The sequence below is a fragment of the Lissotriton vulgaris genome, chromosome 4_1, assembly GCF_964263255.1.
Source record: "Lissotriton vulgaris chromosome 4_1, aLisVul1.2, whole genome shotgun sequence".
Lineage (NCBI taxonomy): Eukaryota > Metazoa > Chordata > Amphibia > Caudata > Salamandridae > Lissotriton > Lissotriton vulgaris.
In genome coordinates, this window is record NC_141691.1 from 812,652,113 (window position 1) to 812,677,867 (window position 25,755).

The window sequence follows — 25,755 nt, forward strand, 5'->3', positions numbered from 1 at the left end:
TTCTACTGCATCACTATAGCATCTTTAATTGTCTAGATTCTGCCGTTTTGAAAAACCCTTAAACTTTCAGGGACCTAGTGTCTAATTTGAACTGTACCATCTCCACAACTAGTTTCTACTTAACCGTTTTATTTTTCAGTAGCTGGATTCATAATGTGTTTTCACTTTGTCGCGCTTAAGTAAATTTAGCATTGGATTTCCTGGCGCTGTTTTATGATTTACCCTATTTGAGATGACAGTGTCCGTTTCAGATTTATGTGTCTTCGCTGTGAAGCTCTCAAATAAGATATATTATGTGGCATTTCGAGGTAAATTTATAGAAGATATTAATCTGTTCCCTTTCAGTGCGCTTTCGCAATGGCCTGGGGTCTAGAGAAGGGAGAGTGCTTACAGGGTATTTTATATTTTATATTTTTTCTGTGTCTGCGGTGACTCCTACTGTGGGGTTATTCTTGCTGAACAAAATCATGGTCATTAATAACATCCCCATTGGCTCCACTTCCATTAGAGTATTCAAATGTTGTGTTTCCTGTATTCTGCAGCCTTTTGTGGTTAATCAAGCTTCACAAACTGCTCAATGGGCAAGCCTGATTTAAATACCCGTGGACAGAGTAGTCCCTCTTCAAATGTATAGTCCACTTAGCTGAATATTTGTAGCAACTTATCCAGTTGCAGCTTCCATGACTCGCCGTTGGCGGGGGTGGGGGGGGTGCAAAGAAGGGAGCACGCTGGGGTTGGTAATTCTAATAAAAAAATTTAAAAAATGTACCTTCGGCGGTCCGGTCCGGTCCGGCGTTGCGTCGTCTTCGCAGGAAGCAGCTGCAGGCAGCCTCCCTCCCCAAAGCCAATCACAAAGCTGCAAGGCAGCGTTGTGATTGGCTGGGACGCCGACCGTCAGGCGTCTATGGGGAGGCCGTTTTCTCAATGTAGGCTGCATCCAGCCTACAAGGAGAAAAGGGAGAGTGTATTTACGACTGGTTTGAGGTGGCCCTGGGGCTGACCAAACAGTCAGCACCCATAACATTGGGCTAGCCACTTCTCCCCTGCCCACGAGCAGTACTGCCCACTCACCCGCCCCCAACCAAACTCTTTTTCTGCTTTCTCACAGTGCGTGAAGCAAAAACATAAAATGGTATTTATACAATGTTATGTTTCTACTTCTCGCACTTTTTATACCATTTTACGTTTCTGCTTCTCGCACTGCGAGAAAGCAGTGGGACTACACTCCTCCGCCCTCATGGAAGAGCCGCCCCTGAATTTATCCTAGTGTATGACCAGGGTGTAGGGTGTGAAGTAGGGAGTGTTTTTTTCCTTGTAGCTCCTATTCAGGGTGCGAAGTTCCAATCAGGGCCAGACTGGAAACCAGAATTGGCCCTGGCAAAAATGTTCAAACAAGCCCTTCATTACAAGAGTCCATGGCAAGAATGGAGTAATGGCAGGGTCACAGCACCACATTGTGCCCTGAAAGCAGGCCACACTGGAAATTACATAGTGGCACAATAGCCAGCCTGGCCCTGGTTCCAACTGCTATTGATGAGACACACCTTTTCTAACTACTCTATTATCAGTTGTAGGTGTATCCCCTTAAACTGTAGTTAGGGTTTCCTTCACATTCAGAAAGCCCTGCCTTTAAGTTGTGGCCAGATCGCTCACCTTGTGAGACAGATCATTCTGTATTTAATACAAAAAAGGAAGTCATAGTATTTGTTAATGTGTGTGAGATATATCAGTCCTGATTGTTCAGAGGAGATATGTTCTGAATCAGCATGAGAACTAATTTCAAAGTGAAAAACTTTTAAACATTTGATAGTTTCGTTTTTCTTTGGCTGTACTGCGTTAAAGCAATGCAGTAAGGTGTGAATGTGTTTGCACTGTGCAAAAACAAAAACTGGCATTTTCATTGATTTCAAAAGCCAGTTATTAGGAGATATTTTTTTTGGTTCATACATTTTAAGGCTCTTTAGAGAACAGCATATGACCTGTTGCTAACAATATACTTGGCGTGGGCTTTCCCCACCTTGAAACCATTGGCCTGTCTTTGATAGCCTCTTTCAGCCATTGGCTTGACTCGCTTACGTATGCACAGTTAAGCACACACAAAAGCTCAGCAAGCATATGCAAGCTAAATTAGAATGCTGGAAGTAGAAAAATGAAAACAAGCCACTTAAATGGTATAGAAGCAGGAGGCTGTCTTGCAGAGATATTGTACTTATGGAATTGTTCTTTTAAAACTCCAACATGGCCACCGTGTTTCTAAGCAGTGTGCTGGCCACCTTAGACCCAGAAAAATGGTACACTATGAACAAAACCATTCCAAGATGGTTGCCTGATTTGAAGAAGTGACTGCGTGGGAATGCGGCTCGTTTTAGATTAAATAAGCAGAAAGCAATGGGGCCAGTAGGTCTGTCTGGGGCCCGCTGTATACATTAAAAATAACAATAATAGAAAAGACATTAGCAGGCACACACCAGGCACACACACCACCAGCCGTCAGTGCACACTTCCACCGGGCACACACACCACCAGCCGTCAGTGCACGCTTCCACCGCGCACACACACCACCAGCCGTTAGTGCGCGCTTTCACCGGGCACACACACCACCAGCCGTCAGTGCACGCTTCCACCGGGAACACACACCACCAGCTGTCAGTGCATGCTTCCACCAGGCACCCACCACCAGCCGTCAGTGCATGCTTTCACCAGGCGCACACACACCACCAGCCGTCGGTGCACACTTTCACCTGCCACACACACCACCAGCCGTCAGTGCACGCCTTCACCAGCCACACACATCACCAGCCATTAATGCACGCTTTCACCAGGCACACACACCACCAACCGTCAGTGCAGCAGGCAGGCTCTTCTCAGAGTTTCTTGGTAAATATGTGTTTGATGCCTTGGAGGGAGTGGGTCGAGTTTCCTTAAACATGCTGAGTATGCAGGTGCAGTGCATGAACTTCTGTGTGAGTGAGTCATGCAGTAAATTGCTGTACTCAAAGTCATCAACATATGGACAGATACGAAGTCCCTCTCTAAGTCGCTTCTGAATGCTCTCTTTCTATTGATCATATAAGGTCTTATTCCAACTGCAATGTCAAGCCAGGCCTAAAAAGGACAGAAGAGTTAAACTGGTCCATCTACGTGTCAAAACAAAGGTGTGCTAATTGAAACATTTCCCTGTGCAATTGTTTGTATGTCCACAGGTGTGACTGATTTCAGTTTCATTTTTCTAGATGGCATTGCTCCTTTAAGGCCCCATTACGTGTGGTAGTTCTTTCAGCTCTAGCTTCCAGCCCAACAGCACTTACCACGCTTGCACTTGCAGGATTATATTTTTGATGAAAAAAATCGTTTTTAAAAAGTCCCAAAATGCAATCTGATGGCAAATTAGTAAGTGCTATGTAGAGGTGTCACATGATTTTGAGGCAATGCCAGTGAGAAATTAAGTTACCAATTTTTAAAACTCTATTGTCTTAAGCTTCTAGCTGGTGAGAAGGTCCGCTTTGTCAATCTTCTCTCATCCCCATCCTTTCCCACTTCATTTTGCTCCATTAAACATCCTTCAGCCACACGGGTGGCATGAGTCACCTTTTTAACACTGCTAGTATTTTGTATTGTGTTTTTATTTATGAAGCACACATTCACAACTGATTGAAAGTGTAAGTAAGGAAGTATAAATACAGCAGTCCCTGCACTTTGTATCCAAAAGAGCTAGGTTTTGGGTTTTCTTGTCAGAGATATCATGCTTTCCATTATTCCTGTCAGAGATCTCACGCTTTCCATTACCATGTGTGAGTAGCTCATCCACTCTTGCTTTTTTCTCTCTTTTCTGTGATTTGTAGTTCTGTTGCCCCAATTTATAAACCTTTATTACATAAGGTACTGGAGACTTTTGAACAGTAGCTCAGGCAACGCTTGTCACGTTAAACATCTGGATTGTAAGGGGAGGATGTCCTGGAAGTTTTACGCTATCATCCACTCGCGCCTCAATAGTTGTTAATGGATCCCATTACACAGCATGAACCACAAGTGCCAGAATGCAGTGAAAGACTTGCACTGGATGAGGTTCTCAGGCATGGACCTATGAAACTGTAGGAGCTCTGCCTTCTAACCCTAAAGCTGTTATCTTCCTATTTCAGAGAAGGATGGAAGACTATTACTGGCAGTTTGTGTCCAAAATTGTCGACCACCAGCTTTGACTTGTATTCAAGAAAGCAGAGTTGATTCTAAGTGGAGGATAGTAGCCTTGCAGGCAAGATGTTAAATGTCCCCTAAATGATGGTTATAAAAGCCAGGCACATCCGTTTGAGCCAAACTATTTTATCTATGGGAATCAAGTGTGTACCTATCATTGTTGCAGCAGGTGCAGTAGCACAAGGGTCCGCAAGCCTGAGAGGGTCCACTGCACTCCAATTATGTCTGTCTTTGACAACTCAACCAGAGTGCTGGGGTACGGTGTTCCTTGTTTGTATTGTGGCCCGTTGCATGTTATTGATCAAAATCCAGTGCTGAAAGTTGTGTTGAAGAAACTTTGCTATATTTTCTACGCCAATTAAAGTAGCCGGGATGTAGTGTTAAGTATTATTTAAAGACTACAGATCGTTTAGCATATTCTATATGCTAGTATCAAAAACTAAGTTGGTCGGAGTGGCCAACAGTGTTGAATTCTGCAGAAAAAGCTAATACGATCAGTACTCTAACGATGTCTCTTTTCTTGCCTTTTTTGTGACTTGGACACTATTTATAAACATTTCTTTAGGTTTATTTTCTTGTCTTCATGAGATCCTTTTTATTCTATCTTTAACCCATTCAGAAATTGTATCCCCTTTCATAACTTTGCTAGAAGTGTAATGTGTTCTTCAAACACAGGTGGTGCAATGTGAGATCTTGCACAGGTAGGGTGAAGAAACTTTGTGAAGGCCCACTTGATGAGAATGCCTTGCTACCTGCCATAAAGATCATATTTGTTCTCTCTGTTTTTGCATCAACAACCCCTTCCACAATGCTTTTGAGTTTAATTTCTTATTCCACTTATATTTTAATTTTGGCTATTCTTCGCCTATCTACTTTCATGACCCCTCTCTTCCCCTGCACTAAGTTTCTGGCTATTTCAAAACTTAACCTAATCTTCCTTTTTGTGTTGAAATTTACAAGAAAAAGATCTGCTCCTCCTGTTTCTTAGGTCAAGCCATCGGCAGCGCGCATTCACCACTCGTTCTGCGAGACTGCTGTAGTAGAGTATGGGAGAGAAGCCGCACCCACTCTCCTCCCATATTTTTCATTGGCTTGTGTCATTGTCTTTCATAAATGCTGCCTTCGGATTAGTTAAAAGGCTTATTAGTCCCTCCTTAGGACGGCCTTGTATTCATTTGTACCCTCTCATGGCGACTGGCTTCTTTACTTTGGTTGTTTCACGGGACCTGTTATTTAGTCTGTAAGCACTATTTACTTTATTGAGTTTCTCTTACTGCCGGCTGGACATGCGCTGCTTCAACTGAAACCGCTTCTGTCTTTTTAAGCAGCATGGCCGCCCCCTGTAACACATGCACCTGCTTTTAATCACTTTAACCCAGCACTATCTTGTGTCTATTTCACCCCCGAAGTAAAATGGATTTTAAAATGATTCGCAAATTAATTCATGTGAATTCCAGGTAGCACATAATGCTGTGCTAATGGGCTGAAACTGACAAACAGCACATCTGTGTTACATGTCATCTGTACTAAAGCCACCTGACTGGTTGTTTTCAAAAGCCTGTTTTATTAAAATATAAACACCACCAATACCACCACATCAGTACCACCACATCACTACCCCCACCACCACTACTACCCCACCAATACTACCACCACCAATACCACCGCCAATACCACCACAACCAATACCACCACCACCAACACCACAAATACTACCACTACCACCACCACCAATACCACCACTCCCACCAATACCACCACTCCTACCACCACCAATACAACCACCACCACCAATACCACCGCCAATACCACCACCACCGCCAATACCACCACTTCCAATACCACCAATACCACCACTGTCAATACCATCACCAATACTACCACCAAGGCCATCAATACCACCACCACCACCAATATCGCCTATACTACCAATACCACCACCTCCATAACCACCAATACCCCACCACCACCAATGCCAGTACCACCACCAATACTGCCAATACCAGTACCACTGCCAATACCAGTACCATTAATACCACCAATACCCCTACCAATACCATCACCTCATCCCCTCGCACTCAATAGTAATAGCAGGGGCACTGTACGAGGCCGGAGCTGCAGCCGAGACTATCCCCTACTCCCTCCCTTCATGCCTGCCATAAAGCACAGGCCGCCCTGCACCTGTAGGTGAAGCCAGGGCCCCACTCCAGACAAAGTGTTTTTTTATTAGACCAAAGATAGCATTGACATTATGCAATGCCACACTGCACACTCAAACCACGAGTGCGAGCAGGAAATAGATCCACCCCTGCTCTTCCACCTAAGTAGAGACAGTGTAACAGTGTAATCACGGAGCAAAAGGTGTTAGAGCGCTTTGTTAGTGTTTATAGCTTGGATCATATGCAACTCTCACTTCACACTTTGTGTCTGTGTAATTTACAGCATTTACACATCTTAACTGCACTATGCGAATGCAAGACCTATTGCATTGCAAATGCTTGTCTGTATAGCTGTGAAGTGGCCTGTATGCCACGTGCGATACCGCCTGCCGATACAAGCCTTTTCAGCTGAAGCACTTTGCATCCTGGGGTTTGAATGGTCCTCCTTAAAATGGCAGACTTCGAATTAAAAGTTATTTTGGCTAAACAGTTGAGTGGTTCAGCGTGTCAAGCAAGATATGTATCCAGTTCCAAACTTGCCAGCACACTGTGCCACGTTATTTCAGGTGATATTGGCCTGCAATGAGGAGCAGATATCACGCAGTGGATTCCCAGATGAGCTGGAAACCCCTGTGTAGGGTGGATTTTCACCTCTTTTTGGAGTATCTGCAAAACCAATATCAAGGAAGGGCAGAACTGCCTAAGAGGTGTGCTCAGCACAGAGCCTCGCCCACTCCATGATCACACACCCTCTTCACAAGATGAAAAGGAATTTAGAAGTTGGCAGGTCTTCAGTGCTGTAATCATAAGTCACACCCTCTCCCTAGACCATCAGACTGAGCGAAGTATTTGATGCACAGAAGAACGAATGCACAGCTAAGAATTTACAGGCCCTCTGCATGCAGTTGCAAATAACAGTTGTGCACATCAGGCTTCAAAGCGCAGATGCCTGCAAGAATGAAAAATATCCTAGCTATCATAATGGAAAGTTTCAGTTCTATTAAGGACACAGCGAGGATTATGCTTTATCTTTCTTCGTTTTTATAAACAGCAGCAATTACTTCACACACTAACAGACTTTATTTCAAATAAACCAAGGGGAAAAGTCACAGTTCAAGCAGTATCAACATCCAATCAGATAATGCCAAGAGCCCTCCATAGTCCCACAATGATCTTGCTGCCTCCTCTTTCTTCTTGCGACTGCAGACAGAGAGTAGCTTCCTTAATCCTGTTTTGAGCCCATCGGATCCTAGGAACAATTATGTACCTAACTTGAAACCAGAAAACCTGAGTAGTACAAACCAACGATGGTGCGCCAAATAGAGTTGGTTAGTACACACAGGTAACACGCAAGATAAAGGAATTTAACCACCCTAACGAAAGCATATCCAAATCAAGGCAGGGGAGCAATGCGGGTGGTTGAATCCTCGCCTCCATGTCCTTAATAGAATTGAAACTTTGTGTTAGGATAGCTAGGAAATTGTTCATTCTATGGAACGACCGGAGGCGAGGATCACACTGGTTTAAAGCTTATCCACAACCAGCGAAGCAATAATAGAGACTGGTTTAAGTAAAACCTTTAAAAAGTGGAACCAGACATCCAGTCCGCGGCATTGAGGATATCCTCCAGGCGAGCCCAGAGATAGAATGCCTTGGAATCCATTGTTCCTCTGCCAGAGTGTACCCCAAACATTTCAGTGTCAATGCCAGCTTCCTGCATGGCCCACCCTACCCATCTGGCAATTGTAGGAAAAGAGACTGCTGGGAATGATTTGCGTAGAGCTATCAGCAGTTGCCGTTCGCCATGGGGACAGATCTCCGCCGTCCTGGCTTCATAAGCCTTGATACATTTCATGACACGTAGTTTCGGAGAATCTGGCAAAGAAGGATAGTTAACCAAGCAAGAGTGACATTTCATAGGTCCTGAAAATATGAGAGGTGACCCCTTCCGGGGTCATCTCCCATATTTGTCCAGAGCTCTTCCCATTATGTTCAGAGCTCTGACATCCGAGACACTTTGGCAAGAGATTAGGCAGAGGAGAGTCGCTAAATAACCTGAAATTTCTTTCCACAACAAGTATCTATTTGATGTCCAAGACAAGAATTAGTTGAGAACCTCATTAACGTCCCACAGAACTGAGTATCTGGGTTCCAGAAGGCGAGAAAGGTGAATGCCTCCCAAGGTTTTGCGCACCAATGGGTGCTCGCCCGAGATTGCCAATCTGAAAGTATTGATTGTTTTATAAGCCAGGCCCTCCGTAGCCATTGAGGCGAGGAAATTCAAGGATGTGCACAATCTCTGCCACCACAGGATCCAGATGTCGTGTATGACACCAGCCCTTCCATCTAGTTCACGCCGATCGATAACGCTTGCCCATGCTGTCTGCCCATGCCTTGGAGAGGAAGGACGCAGCCTGTTTCGAAAGGCCTTTGGACTTGACTTTGTTCCCTGTAAACTTCCATGCTTTAAGAGACAGAGACCCCTCCAGCATCAGAGGAAAGGGATTATGGAAGAGTCCCAGAAACAGGGGTAGAGTAATTGGAGAAGCCCAAGAAAGTTCCAGAAAAACTGGATACTAAGCTTGCGATCTCCATGTGGGGGTCACTAGGACGATGCCCGCCGCCTGACGTCTGATCTGGGCTTAGAGGTGCATGATCATCATGAATGGAGGGAAGGCATAGCCCTGCTCCGGTTTCCAATTTTGGAGAAACATGTCCGTGACCTCTACCTCCAGATCTAGGCTCCAACTGAAGTATCTTGGGAGCTGGTAGTCCAGATGGAGATGCAAAGAGGTCCACCAAGAACGGCACCACCATTCACATAGAGCTTGGAAGATCGGTGGATGTTGACGCCAGAGGCTCACATCTCGAAGGTCGGCTACCTGGTTGGTGCCCACAGAAGATGTTCTGCCATTACGGAGACTTGATTCTGCAGGCAGTGATCCCAAGAGTTGTGGGCTAGATTTGCAAGGTTCTTCATGCGAGTACCTCCTAGATGATTTATGTATCGGACTGCTGCCATGGTGTCCATGTTGAGTAGGACACAACACTGCGCTCAATCCTTGGTCTAGCCGTGGACCGCTAAAGAACCTGCTAGGAGTTTGAGGCAATTGATATGCATGGATTTTTCTTGTGTGAACCATCTGCCGCCGGTGGAAAAATCCCCACATCTTGCCCTCAGCCCGAGTCACTGGCATCGGACTGTATGGCTAGGTCCGTAAGGGAGCCGAAAATCGCTCTGCCATTCCAGGCCTCTATGTGAGCCAGCCACCACTGGATCGCCTCCTGGGCGTCCTCCTATAAGGGGACCACTTGAAAGTATGTAGGTCCCTTCCTGAGAAGAGAGACCTTTAATCTTTGAAGGGCTGGATAATGAAGGGGGCCCGGGAAAATAGCCTGGATCAAGGATGCTACGAGTCCCACCACTCTTGCAATCTGGCGCAGGGAGGTGGAGGGCCAGGTTGCCAGGCGATGCAGCTTGTGTCTGATCTTGATCATCTTCCGTGAAGTAAGTTTGAGGGTGTCCCGAACCGAGTCCATGAAACCTACGAACACCAACAACTGAGATGGGGTAAAGCCAACTTCTGCTGGTTTATTATGAACCCAAGAGACTCCAGAAGTGAGATCGCCATTTGCAGATGTCGCAAGAAGCTTCGAGGGCATTGGTCCACCAGGAGGATGTCATCCGGGTAGATAATGAGGTGAATGCCTCTAGCCCTGATGGACTCTACTGCCGTAGGCATACTCTTGGTGAAGCACCAAAGAATGGAGAACAGACCGAAAGAGAGGGCAGTGAATTCAAAGGTCTCCCTCCGCCATTGAAAGTGGAGGAAGCAGCGGTGAGGAGGGAAACCTAGACCAATAGATAGGCATCCTTGTGGTCAAGATGCGCCATCCAATCCTTGGGAAGGAGAAAACGCTGGAGCAGATAAATGCCCTTCTTCTTGAAATGCTGGTAAACCAACCATTCATTGAATTCCTTCAAGTTGATTACCGGTCTCTGACCACTGTCTCTCTAGTCTACGACGAAATGATTGCTTAAAAATCCATCAGGGTGAGGGTCGTCCTCACAACTGTCCCTTTGTGCAAAAAATCTTATACCTCCACATCCACTAGAGCGGCGAGAGAAAAGACCAGGGGGGGTCGGGATTTTTACTTGGTAAGAGGAGTCATAAAACTCTATTTGGAACCCCCATACAGTTTGTAGGACACAGGCATCAGATGTGAGGGCCTGCCAGTTGTGGAAAAAAATTCCAAGTCTGCCCCCCCCCCCCCACGCATTGCTGAGAGAAGGACTGTACGCTCACCTAGATTGGTTCCCTGTGTACTGCCGCAATGTTGTCCTCCTCTCGCACAGTAATGGCGGGGGCACTCTTGGGTGGGGTAAAAGTATCTAAACTTGGAGGTGTCTTGGTACCGCCCCATCCCATCCTGTTGTCTTGTCCTCTGATGGAGGCTGGGTGCTGAACGCAGCCTGTCGAATGCCCCCTACTTCGGCCAGCCCCGATGAAAACAAGAGGCGCAAAGATGCACTTTATTGATGTCTGCGCCTTATCTAGGGAGTTAAAGGTCTGAACAAGTCTACCCAGTCCCTGGATGAAAGGGTCCCTCAAATAACCCTCTTTGGGCAATGGGGCCTGCCTCGTAGGTGGCTAGGTCATCCAATTTAGGATTGGTTTTGATGAGGGGCAACAATTCCTCTCCCTAGACAGAGCGCAATTTGTGTTCCCCAGGAGGATGATGGCCTATTGGGCACAACCAGCTAAAACCTCCGGAAAGATCAGGCTCCCTAATGCTTTGACATCCTCAGCCCTATCTAAGATACGGGTTAGGGGACCTGCCAGGTCTAAGAGTTTGTCCTGGCAAGCCAACCAAGACCAGTCGATCCATTTCTTGGGGTCTGGCATATTTTTTCCCAGGAAGATGACGATGCGTTCAACTATGTCTGGTGTGAGTGCCACTTTCTCTCCCAGAGATGGGCATGGGCACTCCGCCCTTTCAGTTATGGACTTCCTTGTTCAACAGCTTACGGAGCTACCCGCGACATAGGCCACAACTTTGTCTTCAGGTACCTATTCTGAGGAACAGGGATGCAGGAGGCTTTCCGGGTCCAGCATATCCGATGTCTCCTGGGTGGCATCACCTGCGGGTCCTTCTTGCTTGTGGCACAGCGAGAGGTGCTAAGGGCAGGAGTCTGACTCCTGCTCTCCCTCTGACCGTAAGGTGAATCTGGGGCCTGAGGAGGCATGGGAGGGCAGGGAGGAAGCACCCCTAGGGTTGAAACCCTGAATAACTCGGCTCTGGGGAATCCGGGGGCAAAGGCTGCTCACGAGTCATAAAGACCTGCTTAAGCCTACCAAATGGGTCCAACTCAGCACCACATATTGGGTCCCTTTTGCGCTTAGAGAGCAGCGAGGGCTGGACTGGGCCCCCTGGAGGTGAAGGGGGCATAAGCCTTAGATTAAGTTCCCTCCCAGGGAGAGGTTTAATTCAGTGATCTGCATACTGCAAGAGTGACTTCTTCTGAAGGGCTACCGCCAGTGCTATTGCTTTCGTGATGGAGGCCTCCATAGCCTTGCAAACGTAGTGATTAATGGGGTGGTAGGCCGTGTTATCCTCCTCCAGGTAAGTCTCCTTGTTGTCACTCATATTAGCCAAATTAATGCAAGGCCACAAAAGGGGGGTTTCCAACCTGGCTGGTCCCAGGGTAGCATAGGCTCATGACAGGAGCAAGAACGCTGGCAACCCAGCTGATTGAATAGGGGTTCTATAGTGGGGGTCTTCCTAACTAATTATTGCAGCCCAGGGACCTGATAGCAGGGTCAGGCCCTGCAGGACACCAATCACCCACTTAAACTAACTTTAGGCAGAAGGACTCGACTTGCCAGGTGTTCCTGTTCAGCAGATGTAAATGCGCTAAGCGCCAAGATATACAGACCCCCTGGGGACATAGAAGCTCCAGGCATGAGGGGCGCAACCGAATTTTAGCACCCGGCTGGCCCCACAGCCAGAATATAGGCACTTGAGGTCAACGAGACGCGCCAGGCGCGAATTAGAATATGGCTTCCCGGCCAACACACAGTGCCAGAACATAACAAACGGGAACATACAAGCAAAAATGTTCTCATACATTGAAATAAAGAGGCCAAGTGGCCAGAGGCACTTAACTCTGCTCAGCGAAGAAAGAAAGGAGGCGGCAACAGCTTTGTGGGACTATGGAAAGGTCCTGGCATCGTCAGATTGGATGTGGATACTGTCTGAAGTGTGACTTTTTCCTTGGGGTTATGGGAAATAAAGTCTGTTAATGTTTTACCTAATGGCTGCAGTTAATAAAAACGAAGAAAGATTTAAAGCATAGGCCTTGCCTCCGGTCCTGCCATAGAATTATTGTTTTCAATTGTTTAAAGTATATTTAGAGTTGGCTTTGGCTCCACTCAGGAGTAAGTTTCTCCCGCCACATACTCCTAGGTATTTGATGCATCATTCTACCTCCTATGGTGTGCTTGCATTGCAGTCCACGAGGGGATTGTTTTATGTCTGAATCACTCTTGGTTATCACACTTTATCTCACACGCATTATATACAGAAGGAAGTGCCTTTTGGGCTTTTTCACCGCAGCAGGCTTTTTAAATGGTTCAGTCGGGGCTCCAAATGTAAGCCAGGCCTTTTGACTTTGCTAGTGTGTTTCATTTAGCTTGTACCATTCTAACAGCCATTGTGTTTTCAGTTTCTTCTCTGCTGGCTGCCTGTTGGTTTCAACCTGCATTGTTCTTATGAGCGATGAATATGGATTTATTCTTGATATTGGCACTGAGCTTCTTTTTCTACGTAATTGAACACAGAGATTCTACTCCATGATCTCATGCCTCGCGGGGCCCTGCTTGCACTGACCCCCACATTTGCCAAGACGAGTGGACGAAAAGATGCATAAATCCTGGCCAGCTTCAGCTGTAATCATCTCCGTGATTTGAGGTCATTGCAGGTCACGTGTTGCTTTCATACCGCGGTTGTTAGCTGACTGGAGTCGTTGACAGGTTGATTTATGGCACCAGGGGTTGCCCCTTTGCAGAAGGCCCAGACTTTGACCTTCGACCAGCTGAGTACACTTTTCATCGGCTCCATCTTCAAATGCAGTCGTTATTCGCAGAACTGCACGTGTACTTTTTTGTCTGTTTAAATGTCACGCTGTGCTTCAAATCTCCCATACAGTGTCTTTCCTCCTAACTGTGTATGTTTTGTTTTAAGATTAAGGATGTTTTTAAGGCCCGTTGTCACCGAGATCTATTTTTGGCTACGTGAAAGGGCTGTCACGTGCGTCGTAATTTTAACCAAAATAATAGCCAAGGGTTCTTGTGTTTTTTTTGTTTCTAAAAGGTTCAATGTGTTGTCTCAGCGAGTGGCCGCGGCGAAACAAGTCAGCAAATATTTATTCCCGCCGTAAATCTCCAGCTCGCAAAGGTCCGCTATAAATAAAAGACGTGTTTACTGTTCCACTTGTGGCGCGTCACTTCCAGAACACGCCCACCACCCCCAGCGAAGAGTGCAGGGGGCCTTGTTGTGCAGTTTCATACATCCCTAGTGTGACTAATAATATAACGACGCACGACATTGTCTGAAAAAGCAGCCGGAGACAGTCACGGTCTTCGTTATCTTCAGAATATTGTTGCATTTTTAATATTCTCTTAAATTACAGTCCTTCTTTTTCGACCCTTCTCAAAAACTAAGAAAAGGCCAAGGCCGCTCCGTTAGCCTCGCTTAATCGTGTGGTGTACCTTTTACTCACACTGCCTCATTGTTTGGCCCTGGCCTGCCTGACCCAGACAGGGTGACTTGCTGAGCGGTTCTATAAGGGATTTGTTTTTGTTAGACTTTTCACATGTCAATTAACGTTTTTTTGCCTACTTTCAGAAAAGCACTTGGCAAATATGATTGTGTTTGTCCTCGTGTTAAATCAGTCCATGCCGCTTTCCCAGACGGCCTGAGCCTAAGTGAACTAGAAATAGTCCCTGCGATGGGCTGTAAGAGCTTTGCACCCCTTGCCAACTTAGAACCCTGCCACCTGATCCGAGACATCACTGCCTTGAAACGATTGCCACCAGTGGAAGGGACTGCAGGGGAACTGTCTCCTTGCAAAAAAACCCCAAAAAACAGGACGCCCCTCTTTTTCATTCCTGGCACTCCCCGCTGATTAATAGAAGTGCCTGCTGGACCACAGAACATTCAAAATATAGAATCCATCTTGGACATTGGATTCTTGAGGTTTCCCTCTCGCGACACAAGTCACTAGATGGATGACAACAAATGCTTATTTGAGGAGTAGGCCATATAAGCATTTTGATGGTGGAGGATAAGTATTTGTTTACTGCATTCATGCAATAGTACAGACTCCTTCGTAGAGGCAATCTTTCAGCTGTAATCCTGTTGCTGTGGTTGAACTAGTCAGACCTCTAGACCAAGCCTTGGATTGTCACATGACCCCTCTAACCAGCTGCTAGGTAGTGGCTGAAGATGGGCAATATTATTAAGGAAACAAGGGAACCCACTCGGTAAGCAAGGACCAAGGGTATCAGTATTAGTAAGCAACAACGGTCCTTACAAGGAGGAGGTGAAATGTTAAATAATTATAGGCCGCAATCTGCGCTATAATAGAAAAGAAGTTCAGCCGAACCTCAAATTTAATCAATAGGGTGATGAGAATTATAACAAGCACACATATACAGTGGGACACAGTCCTCTATCCGACAAGGCTAGACAAAACAATATACAATGTACAAGGGAGTTTCTCAGGCAATTTTCAAAACGTGAGCAGCTAGAAATTAGATGAAGTTAGTTAAGCTTCACTCATGTAGAAAAAACACGATTCTGGCACATAATAGTGAACTAATGTTTAGACTACATTTACTGTCGACGGCGTTTCGATCCTGTCTAAATCAAGGATCATCATCAGGACAACCAGTGTATTGCCCGAGTGAAAAGGCCTAGGCTGGCTACGGGAGGAGCAACCATGCGTTGACCTCTGATGACTGCAGGAGGTTCAAAGGATGACCGTAGTTAATACGAGCTCCAGTACCTAGTGACAGGAGGGGGCCATATAAGTATATAATGGCCAAGGGAGAGATTATCAGATTACTGGAAGATCAAGGGGATCAGCTTACCCCATTAATGAGGGCAGGCTCTGCAGCGGACCCACCACGGTAAATTGAAGGTCCGGGCCGGGAACCCAATAATAGAAGATTCCCAGCAGAATTAGTTGGGGAATTGTAGAGATGACGGTATAAGCCTGGGCATAGGCACCTGTGCGTTCCAAATGGAACTACCGCACTCGTCTGCAGGGCGAAATTGCACCGGTCTGGCGGTGCAATTTCGCCCTGCAGACGAGTGCGGTAGTTCCATTTGGAATGCACAGGTGCCTATACCCAGGCTTATACCGTCATCTCTACAATTCCCCAACTAATTCTGCTGGGAATCTCCTATTATTGGGTTCCTGGGCCGGACCTTCAATTTACCGCGGTGGGTCCACTGCAGAGCCTGCCCTCATTAATGGGGTAAGCTGATCCCCTTGATCTTCCAGTAATCTGATAATCTCTCCCTTGGCCATTATATACTTATATGGCCCCCTCCTGTCAATAGGTACTGGAGCTCGTATTAACTACGGTCATCCTTTGAACTTCCTGCAGTCATCAGAGGTCAACGCATGGTTGCTCCTCCCATAGCCAGCCTAGGCCTTTTCACTCGGGCAATACACTGGTTGTCCTGATGATGATTCTTGATTTAGACAGGATCGAAACGCCGTCGACAGTAAATGTAGTCTAAACATTAGTTCACTATTATGTGCCAGAATCGTGTTTTTTCTACATGAGTGAAGCTTAACTAACCCCATCTAATTTCTAGCTGCTCACGTTTTGAAAATTGCCTGAGAAACTCCCTTGTACATTGTATATTGTTTTGTCTAGCCTTGTCGGATACAGGACTGTGTCCCACTGTATATGTGTGCTTGTTATAATTCTCATCACCCTATTGATTAAATTTGAGGTTCGGCTGAACTTCTTTTCTATTATAGCGCAGATTGTGGCCTATAATTATTTAACATTTCACCTCCTCCTTGTAAGGACCGTTGTTGCTTACTGAAGATGGGCAATATGGTATTGTATTACATTGCAACTTTTACTCATCACTTCGTATCCTGTTGTGTGATGCCAGAGCGCATTGTTGGATGGATGGCATGCAACCCCAGGGGTGACTGCATGGTTGGCAGAGTGTTGTATTTGTTGCTACAACAAGATAATATTTGTGTTCCCTCTACCCAGCTAGAAGTGACATTGGATGGTATTGACATACACGAGGAGCACCAGTCAACCAATTCCTCCCAATTATTTAGGGACAATAAAATACAACTCTGCATGATCCACACTATAGAATGTTTACATTTGCATTAAATGGAGGATGATGGTGACTTCCACTGTAGAAGGCAAACATGGCTCTAAGGAAATGTTCTCTTGTTCATCTTGTGATTTTAAATGCAGACAGATCCAAGCGCCACAAAATAGGGATTCAACCTCCGGTGAGATCGACTTTCTTTTGGTATGAGGGCGTTCATTCCTGGTCCCTTTTATGGTCAAGGAAATGGGACTTCTCATCTAGACTCGAGCACCGTGATATTTTCTTTCTCAGAGCCCTGATACACGTTGTGATGAAGTGCTCATAATTGGTGACACAATGCTCATGATGACTTTACCACAATGTGTATCCTACACTTAAACCTAGCAATGATCTCTTAAGTTGTCACAGAGGAGATAAATCCTACACAAAGTAGGTGGACCTGTTCAGCACTCTTCTTTCTAGATTGTGCACACGACTGCTTGGATCTTGCAGGCATATAGTATTTAACTAATTTTCTGTAAGCTTTCATTGCCGATGTCTTTGATCAGTAGTTTAAAATAATTTATATTCTCGTGGATAATGAGAATATAAAAGTTTAAGATTCCATCAGCTCTTAATTTAATGTAATCTATTAAAAAAATATTCAGCCTCCTATACCATAGGTGGGTTATCATACTGAAAAGACATCTTAAACACCTAAATATGAAAACAAAATATTATCTATAGACCAGCTGTCATAGTTATGCTTGTAACAATATTTACCTTGGAGACTTTTAACTCTGCCACCTGCAATTTATTATTATGTTTTAGTTTAATGTACTGTATCGCAGTGATGTCTGGTGAACTTGGAAGTGTTGAGATGTAAACTGCTTTCCTGACGTTGCATCAAGCTGGTGAGCATGTGACTGGACTACTTACCTGTGGAGCATGCTAGCAACAGGATCGTGCTTCCTGAAACAGCAACCGCAACAGGATTCGCCTAGGGGAAAGAATTTGAAGACCTGAAAATAGAGAAAGGACACATTGAGAGGATAGATATAGAGGACAGACTTTAAAAAGGAAAGGATGAAACAACAGCAGTAAAGAGAATGTGGAAAAGAGGATAGAAAGAGGTTGAATAGAGAGGTGTAGGAGGTAGGGTCATCTGGGAATGACAAAGCATTTGCTTTTTGATAGCTGCTGGGCTTTGTGGCAAGAATGTGGAGCTTAGAAGTCCCCATCTCAGGAGAGCACCAAGGACTGCCAAATCCGTTGTCACTCGCGGGACATCGAAAGAGAGGAATAACGCCCATCGGGAACACCGGGAGCAATCTCTGCGCAGTAAGCAGGTTGGAAGCCAGCTAAGAAAGTGAGAAGGTTCACAATGAAGAGTTGAAGACGAAAGATTGGTGGTGACCAAATCTCCACCAGGATGAGCTGTCTTACCGTCTTCCACGACCTAGGGACAGGTTGTTGCCAGGTGGGTGTCTCGGCACAGAAATGGGGGAGATAAAAGGAGACTTGGTATTATAATTTGAAGTCTTTTCTATATCGTTTTTCTCCTCAGTTATGTTACATTTTAATTTACTGGGTATTCATTTAATTAAACCTTACTTGAAGGATAGCTCATTTGAATAGTGAGTATATGAGCATTGAAACCTGAAGTCATTGGGAAAAGAAGAGAACGATAATGAAGACTTTTTTTGTTTGGAGTTGGATGAAATCTTAAACACACTCGGATATTTTTTTTTTTGTTAAGCACTGATAATTTCCTAATAGCAATGTAGGTTACCAGCGAACTAGATAACTAAGAAGTCAAGATTATCAAGGAAAGAATATGGACACAAAGGACAGAGTAGTAAAAGAAGAGAAATATGGTTTTCTTTTCTGGTTACTTAATATTTAGTACCTTCCTTCTCTAGCTACCTCAAGCCTTCTGGTGGAGTGTAGAAGGAAGTCCACTACCACAGCCCACCTAGAGAGAAATACTATGATACATTCTTAGGTCAAGGACCATATGAGTACACTATCACATGAAGATTTAAGAACAAAATAGTAATAAAGAACATAGAAGAAAAAAAATCTGGAAGACTGTTCAGCTCATTCATCGTATAGCTCAACTGCTAATCTTACAGCTCCTACCTTTCTTTACAGGGTTCTCAAGGGAGGAGGAGGGGACTTACACCATGGTCAAGTAGTACCTATTGCTGCACAGTTTTGATATAGGTTGGCTACTGAGATTCTGAACATACACTAATGACTTTTTTCAGTATTTGTGTGGTGTCAGACAGGCCTTACCTTTGCCAAGGATTTTAAGACTCGCCCTTCCCATGAAAACTTTGAAAAATGGTGCCATAACAGTGGATTTTTCAACATAAGATCCACAAATGTTTTGACTAAAGAACTACGCATATGGAGCTAGTTAAGAAAATTGGGTGCTTCAAGGGCTTTAATGTATTGTTTTAGCTTCTTTCATCGCTTAGCCGCTTCCAAATAGATCCTCAGTCATATCTTATGACAGAGTCTACATGGAAGAGACAGGATGAACAAATTATATTTTACAAATTTCAAAGCTCCTTGTGACATCAACGGGAGTAAGAAGCCCTCTTATGATTACTGGAATATAATAAAGGGTCACAGGCTTGTGGTCGGGCTAGACGTTTCATACAGGCTCATATAGCAATACTAGCCAATACCAAAGCATCAGAGTTTACACTGATTGTGCTCGGGGCTCAAACATCAGAAGTGATGATATAAAAATACTTAATTAATATACATGATGAGACGGCCACATATAAGTCATGTAAAGAACATCGGAAGCGTGCTCTGGTCCCATGAAAAAAACAAATCAGCAGTAGATCTGTAAACTCACACTGTCCTAATTCTTATCTTTAAATACAGAAATGCTGTCATTTTCTTAGAAACATCAACTTGGCAGATTCTGAAAATAGATATTTCACAACGAACTACAAAATTGGATAAATTACCTCAAGTCCCGAGAACAGGTGATCTCATTTTAATCAAGACAACATCTGTATTTTTATCCCAAAAGAGATTCTCTTTTTGCGTTTGCTTGTCATTTTTTGTACTATGCACTTACATATGCTACGGCCATACATTAACAGATCTTGCCTTTCATGTCCACTTATCATCAAATACCAGGGATAACTGTAGCATTCAGGTATTTAACCTCAATTAAGCAAAGGCTAGCGAGAGCTAGAATAAAGCAGGTCGAGGATGGACCGTTGTTATGCCATTGAGAGACATAATTCTGCCCACAATCAAGTCACAGATGTGCCACCTTTATGCCAAAATGTCAGTGATGAGTCATCTTAATGCCTCTAAGAATAGTCACTGTATGTCACTGTTCCGTCCCCATAATGCTAGAAATAGCAAGGATGTCACTAAGAATGCCTATAGGGCCATAAAATGCAGGGCAGTAAGGATGGGTCAAGGACTGCCCGCAGTATGCCACTATTGGGCTGCCATTACACCATATAAAGCTAACATGTTATCTCATATGCCCACCTAATAATATTGGGCCACTATAATTCCATGTCAAGAGCATATGATATGTCAGTATGAAGCTACATTATTGCAGAGCTTGCATGGGTAGACACACAATATGTGATGGTAAGGCCCCATTGTATCCAACAAAACAAAATCTAAGAGCGCACTCACACAGTTATTTGCTACCCCCACTATGTATGTCCTGAGTAGTGACAGTAATCCCATCTCCAGGGTGGTCCTCCAGAGTCCTCCCTCATATTATCCCTTGAGGTGGAAGCCGCTCATGATAGTCTCAGTGGGGGAGAGTTGTGTGTCTTGGTACCAACTTAACCAGATGGTGCAAGGCCTCTCTATTATTAAAGAGACAGGGAGATTGCATGCAGCTCTTCCCTTTTGAGACGCGGAGGTAACTGACCAGCAACAGGTGCAGAAGTGGACTGAGACTTCAAGGAAAGGCTAGGCAGGCAAAAGGGACGTGGGTAAGAGGGACAGAGGAATCGGAATAGTGGATATTGTTTGCGCTTTAGAAAATTGTAAAATAAATACATTTTGCATTTGACACGTGATTAGGTTCTTGATCATGCCAGTCGAAAGACCATGAGAAAGAGGGAAGGCATGGCAGTGTGTTGATTACTTACCAGTAACATTCCGTACAGAGATCCCTGTTTATCTGCTACATTACACTCCCTACGCTCTCTCCTCTTGTGCCTGTTTTTTGTGAATGTGGTACTGCTTTGGTAGTTCCAAATGATGGGTTAGGTATAGATATTTCTAGGGCAAGTGGAGAGACGAAGACATTATTTTTTTAACCCCTTCGATGCGGCCGCGATTCCCCTGCTGTGCTGTAAACAGCACGAACAGGGGCGGGCCGTGACGAACCCCAGCCGTCATCAGCACACGAGCACCGTAGTGCATGACGGCTGGGGTTCGTCATGAGCATGGAAGGGGTTAATGAGCATGCTTTGTTGCTATTCTGAAATAATGACTCCTCTTCATGAGCTAAGAAGGTAGATGTAGGAGGCTGGCTTAGTATGTGGTGCACACTAACTTAAGTGGATCCCCTTGCACTAACCCAGACAACCCGTATGGTGATTTTCATGGTCTTAGACAATCTTAGAAAGCTCGCTGAGTGGTAGCTGTGGAGAGCAGCCGTCAGGCTTAGTCCAGAAGGAGTGTGAAGCAGCTTATTTTACCAGTACTAATCATATAGTGTAGGTTAAGTGAAAAAGAAGCAAACAGTGTAGTTATAAAAATATATATTTATTATAAACACTCGCTAACAAATTGCAATATCTCCTCCCCGGAGATATAATCGCAATACACAATACTTCAGTAGTAAAACAGGTAAGTAGTACAAAAGCACAGTGGTCGCCAGGGGGGACCAGAACATATACTAATAAAGTAGAATGTGACCCACAACCGAAGTTGAGACTAGCCCCAGAAGACTTAGAAGAGCCGGGGATCCAAGGAACCACCCAAGGTAAGTACCCAGAAACCCCACAGAGGCCGTGCGCAGAGTGAAACACGACTGCATGCTCCATATTAGTCAATGGGAAAGCCACGGTTGGGAAGAAGGAACCTTCCCAGAGGACCCTAAAGAAACCCAGTAAAAGATGGAAGGTTGGAGAGTCACCCCACCCGTGGATACCCCGGGAACCAGGATACCTACACCAGGGAAGCCGGGTGCATAAGTGCGAAGTGATGCCGGGAACCGCCGTAGACCACAATTGAGGACTTCAGTAAAGATGCAGCTGGTGAAGAAGGTGAAAGGGTCCGGTGGAATCCAAGGGTGGATTCAGGATGAGCGGTACCCGCAAGCAGAGAGGACAGAGTTTATGTCACTCAGGAGTGACCAGGAGGCACGGAAGACGAATGCCCACCGATGTCAGAAGACGCAGGAGAGTTGACGTTGACTTCGGCATTGCCGCTGTGCGGACCAGGCAATGATGTGGAAGACCAGGAGCTGTTCACAAGCTATCTCACGTCGGATGCCAAAAGCAAGGAGGTTGGTGTCTGCCAGGAACACAAGCAAGCCTTGGCAGCAGCAACAAACGTGACAGATGAAAAGGGTGCGATGTCGGGACCAGCAAGTTTCAAGGGACTGACCACAAACAGGCAAGTCAGAGTAGGAACCGAGCAGAAAAGGGAGCCCATTAGAGCCAAAGAAGACCCTCAGGAGGACCCACAGGCCGAAGGCTCATGAGTCGCAAGAGGACCTCGAGCAGCTCACCAATGATGCATACCCACGGTGCAGAGCATGCAGTGAGGATGAAAATCTTGGTAGCAAGAGAGGCTGGAGATTCCTGGAGCCCGAAGATCTCTGAAGAAGAGAGTCAATAAGCCTTGGCAACAGCAAGTTGACGCGGTGCATAGGGGTACTACTTAAGTGGTTCCGACGAGGGATACTGACTTCAAACTTGCTGAGAAGACAGTGCAGGCCTAGAGGGAGTTGCAGAACCACCACCTGTGTTGCTGAACCTTTTAGAATCTGTGGGAGCTCAGGAATAGCAGACTGGTCAGCATTGAGGTGGTGCATGCAGGGGAATGACTCCATCCCTTCAAAGGAGATTCCTTCAGGTGTCTTGAATGCCCACAGGCCTGGAGAACAGCCTGTATGGAGCACAGACACTGATGATGCAGAGGATTGGCAGGACGATGTGACCAGGAGCAGCAAGAGTCTTCCAGATGCAGTCTTGGTTCCTGAAGTGAAGTCCAAAGTGCTCAGACGGTTGAAGATGAAGTGGTTCCCGATCTGAATCTTGTCACACGACAAAACTGAAGAATCACCCAATTGTAAGCCCTAAGGAAAGGGTTGGGATGATATAGGGGTCCGTCCAAGAGGAGGGGCTGGACAGAAGGGAGGATACTCAAATGTCCTGTCCAGTTTCAAGCCAGAGCGGGAGCCAATGGCTCTCTGAACTGGTTTTAACTGGAGTATCCAAGGAGTCTAGTGGCGCTGGTAAGCATCCCCCCCCTAGCCCAATACATTAAGTCCTGTCTCTGTGGTCACACCTCCTTGTGACATGAAAACTATTGTCTTACCTTCCCCTGCTTGAGCTTGGCTCAGCAGCATGAGGGCATAATTGTGTCTGTTGTCTGCAGCAACCATTGCTTGTTGTCAGACTCTGTATGACTGGTACCCGGAGCACAGAGGGCTTTCAGGAGGAGTCCCACCGTGCATGGATTCATACCTCTAACACAGTTTATGGTGTTGGTGTATGATTCCAACATGTTTGATAGCAAACATGCCAGGGTTCTTTACAGCCAGTATTGAGTTTGCCATTGTATAATGACACATGGCCATTCTATATATCGTAATGGCTGATGCACTTAGAACGCCTGGAAAATTGTCTCTGGGGATTGTTGGGGTGTCCTGCTCATGCCCGGGCACCATCACACTTATAACCAAGCACCCTTCTTTTAGAATTGAAAGGCCTGCCTTAGGGGTGACTTAGAGGTTATAAGTGTAGTGACCTCAGATATAAGAAAACGTATATCTGTCATAAGTGGTGCTAGCACCAGCTTACATAGGCTTCAATGGCAGGCCTGTCCACACAATTTGAGTGGTCTCCCATGGGTGGAATAATACATGCTTCAGCCCAAGGGTGGCCCCTGGTGTACCTATGCCCTGGGTATTTTAGTACTATATACTAGGGGCTTACAAGGTACACCAGTAGCCAATCTGGGGGGTACCTAAGTACTCACCATAGTCCAATTTAGGGAGGAAGCACAGAGACTGGGCTCCGATTAGCAGGATCCCAGGCAGGCTAGTCAGAAAACAGAATGACACCAGCAAAAGGTGGGGGTAACCATGAAAGCAGATCCTAATGTAAGCAAAATTATCAGTTAATAATCTGCGCCCTTAAGGAGTTGGAATTCAAATCTCTGAAGATAAAAGGGCTCTACTGTAATTTTTAGACACTTGCCACCCATTTGGAAAGGCATAGACAGCGCAGAATCATGACATTCTGAGTTGATTGTGTTCTTTTTTTGTGGTGCTGCTTGACATTTCTTTCTTAGTCTGTGTATCATTGCGTAAACAATGTAATATCAGTTCCTAACTAATTTGAGCAGAGGATTCTAACACTTATGATCTATTTGGTTTGTGATCCACCTCTTCCCTACTCTGTTATGTGTGTTTTATGTTCTATATTCTCTTTGGCCATTAGGGTGACCACCTTTACTGACACTTTATCCAGAGCTCGGCTTTGTGTGATTGCCTTGTTGTCTTCTTTTGTTTCCCTTGATTTAATTAGACCAATACACCTGAGATCAGTGATTTGTAGGATTATAATTCAGGTCTGGAGACAGTTTCCACAATGACTTGGAATGAGATGGACACTTCATTGCCAGTGCTAGTAAATGCTGCTTGTGCCTACACGTTAGCTTTAATACCTTTGTTTACACACTCGTTGGCGTCTCCTATATGCAAACATGCCAAGTAGGTTGAATGAAAAGGGTTTTGTGTTTGCACCTTAAACTTGCTAAAAATATAATTCAACAATTGTGTTTTTATACAATGGTTTTCTGTTTTTGTCTTTGGACAGATGTCTCAATGCGTGTACCTATTGTAAAACCAAGCATGCCAGAGGGGACTTGGCTAGTTACCCCATTGATGAGCTAGTTGACCGAGCGAAGCAGTCTTTTCAAGGTAAGGATTTTTTTCTTTCACATAGTGACTGTTCATGGCAGCTGTATTATTTCGCAAAACATCAATATATTAGCTCCTTGTGCTGAAATACTTTGGAGAATAAAAGCAACATTGCATCTTATTTTGTGTTATATAGGGGCATCGGTGTTTTCAGCATAAGTAAACACAAAGAGCTTGCTTTCCTTGCCACTGGGTTCCAGCTAGCCTGGCTGATGAGGGGTGTTACCCCGAAACAGGTCCCAGGATGCTTGTTTCCGGTCCAGGGAAGACCTGGCTTGGCAGTTCAGGCTGGACTGTTCCCATGAGGCACAGGGTGAAGACTGGTTTGCATATAGCTGGGTGTGAACTGGGGTGGCAAAGTGAGCTAAAGAATGATTAGGGATTCAACCCAAATCTGTGACTGGGGGTGAGTGTCTGAAAAGTTTCAGCACTCCGTCCATCATCTCCTTGTGTTTGCTTCAGTATAAGTAAAGCAGGTGCCAGCTGTGCTGCTCATTTATAAACCTCTCATCATTGAATGCCTTGGTAGTAGAGTTGTATATGAGAGTCTGTACCCAGAATGACTCTAGGGTCTGTTGTTTGGAGCTGCCTCTCTCCCTGCCCTTCTCCCCGTGTGTGTAGGTATCAATTATTAATTTTCAATCAAGAGCGAAAATTCACCTTATAGGGTCAAGCGTCATTGCCATTCTTTTGCGTCTCTTGTGCTTCCAGGAGCAGTAGGCGCTGCACTTCTTTGTTATGCAACTCTGTCCTTGTGTCCCATACATATAACATGTCTTATGTCCTCCAGCCTCTCGGATTTGTGAATTGACAAGGTGCACTTTGTACAATCGCACATTAGCAGGAAGCTTCTTAGAAGCTGGAGCAAGAGGATAGGGCATA

At 45.3% G+C, this 25,755-nt stretch overlaps 1 protein-coding gene across 1 annotated transcript in view; it reads left to right on the forward strand.

Moving 5' to 3' along the window:
- Positions 1-25,755, forward strand: part of CDKAL1 (CDKAL1 threonylcarbamoyladenosine tRNA methylthiotransferase) — a 2,392,744-nt gene that overhangs the window by 1,160,594 nt on the left and 1,206,395 nt on the right. Inside the window, exon 8 of the mRNA XM_086965147.1 lies at positions 24,770-24,873. Within this exon, the coding sequence (XP_086821273.1) occupies positions 24,770-24,873 (104 nt within the window). The remainder of the gene's footprint in view (positions 1-24,769; positions 24,874-25,755) is intronic.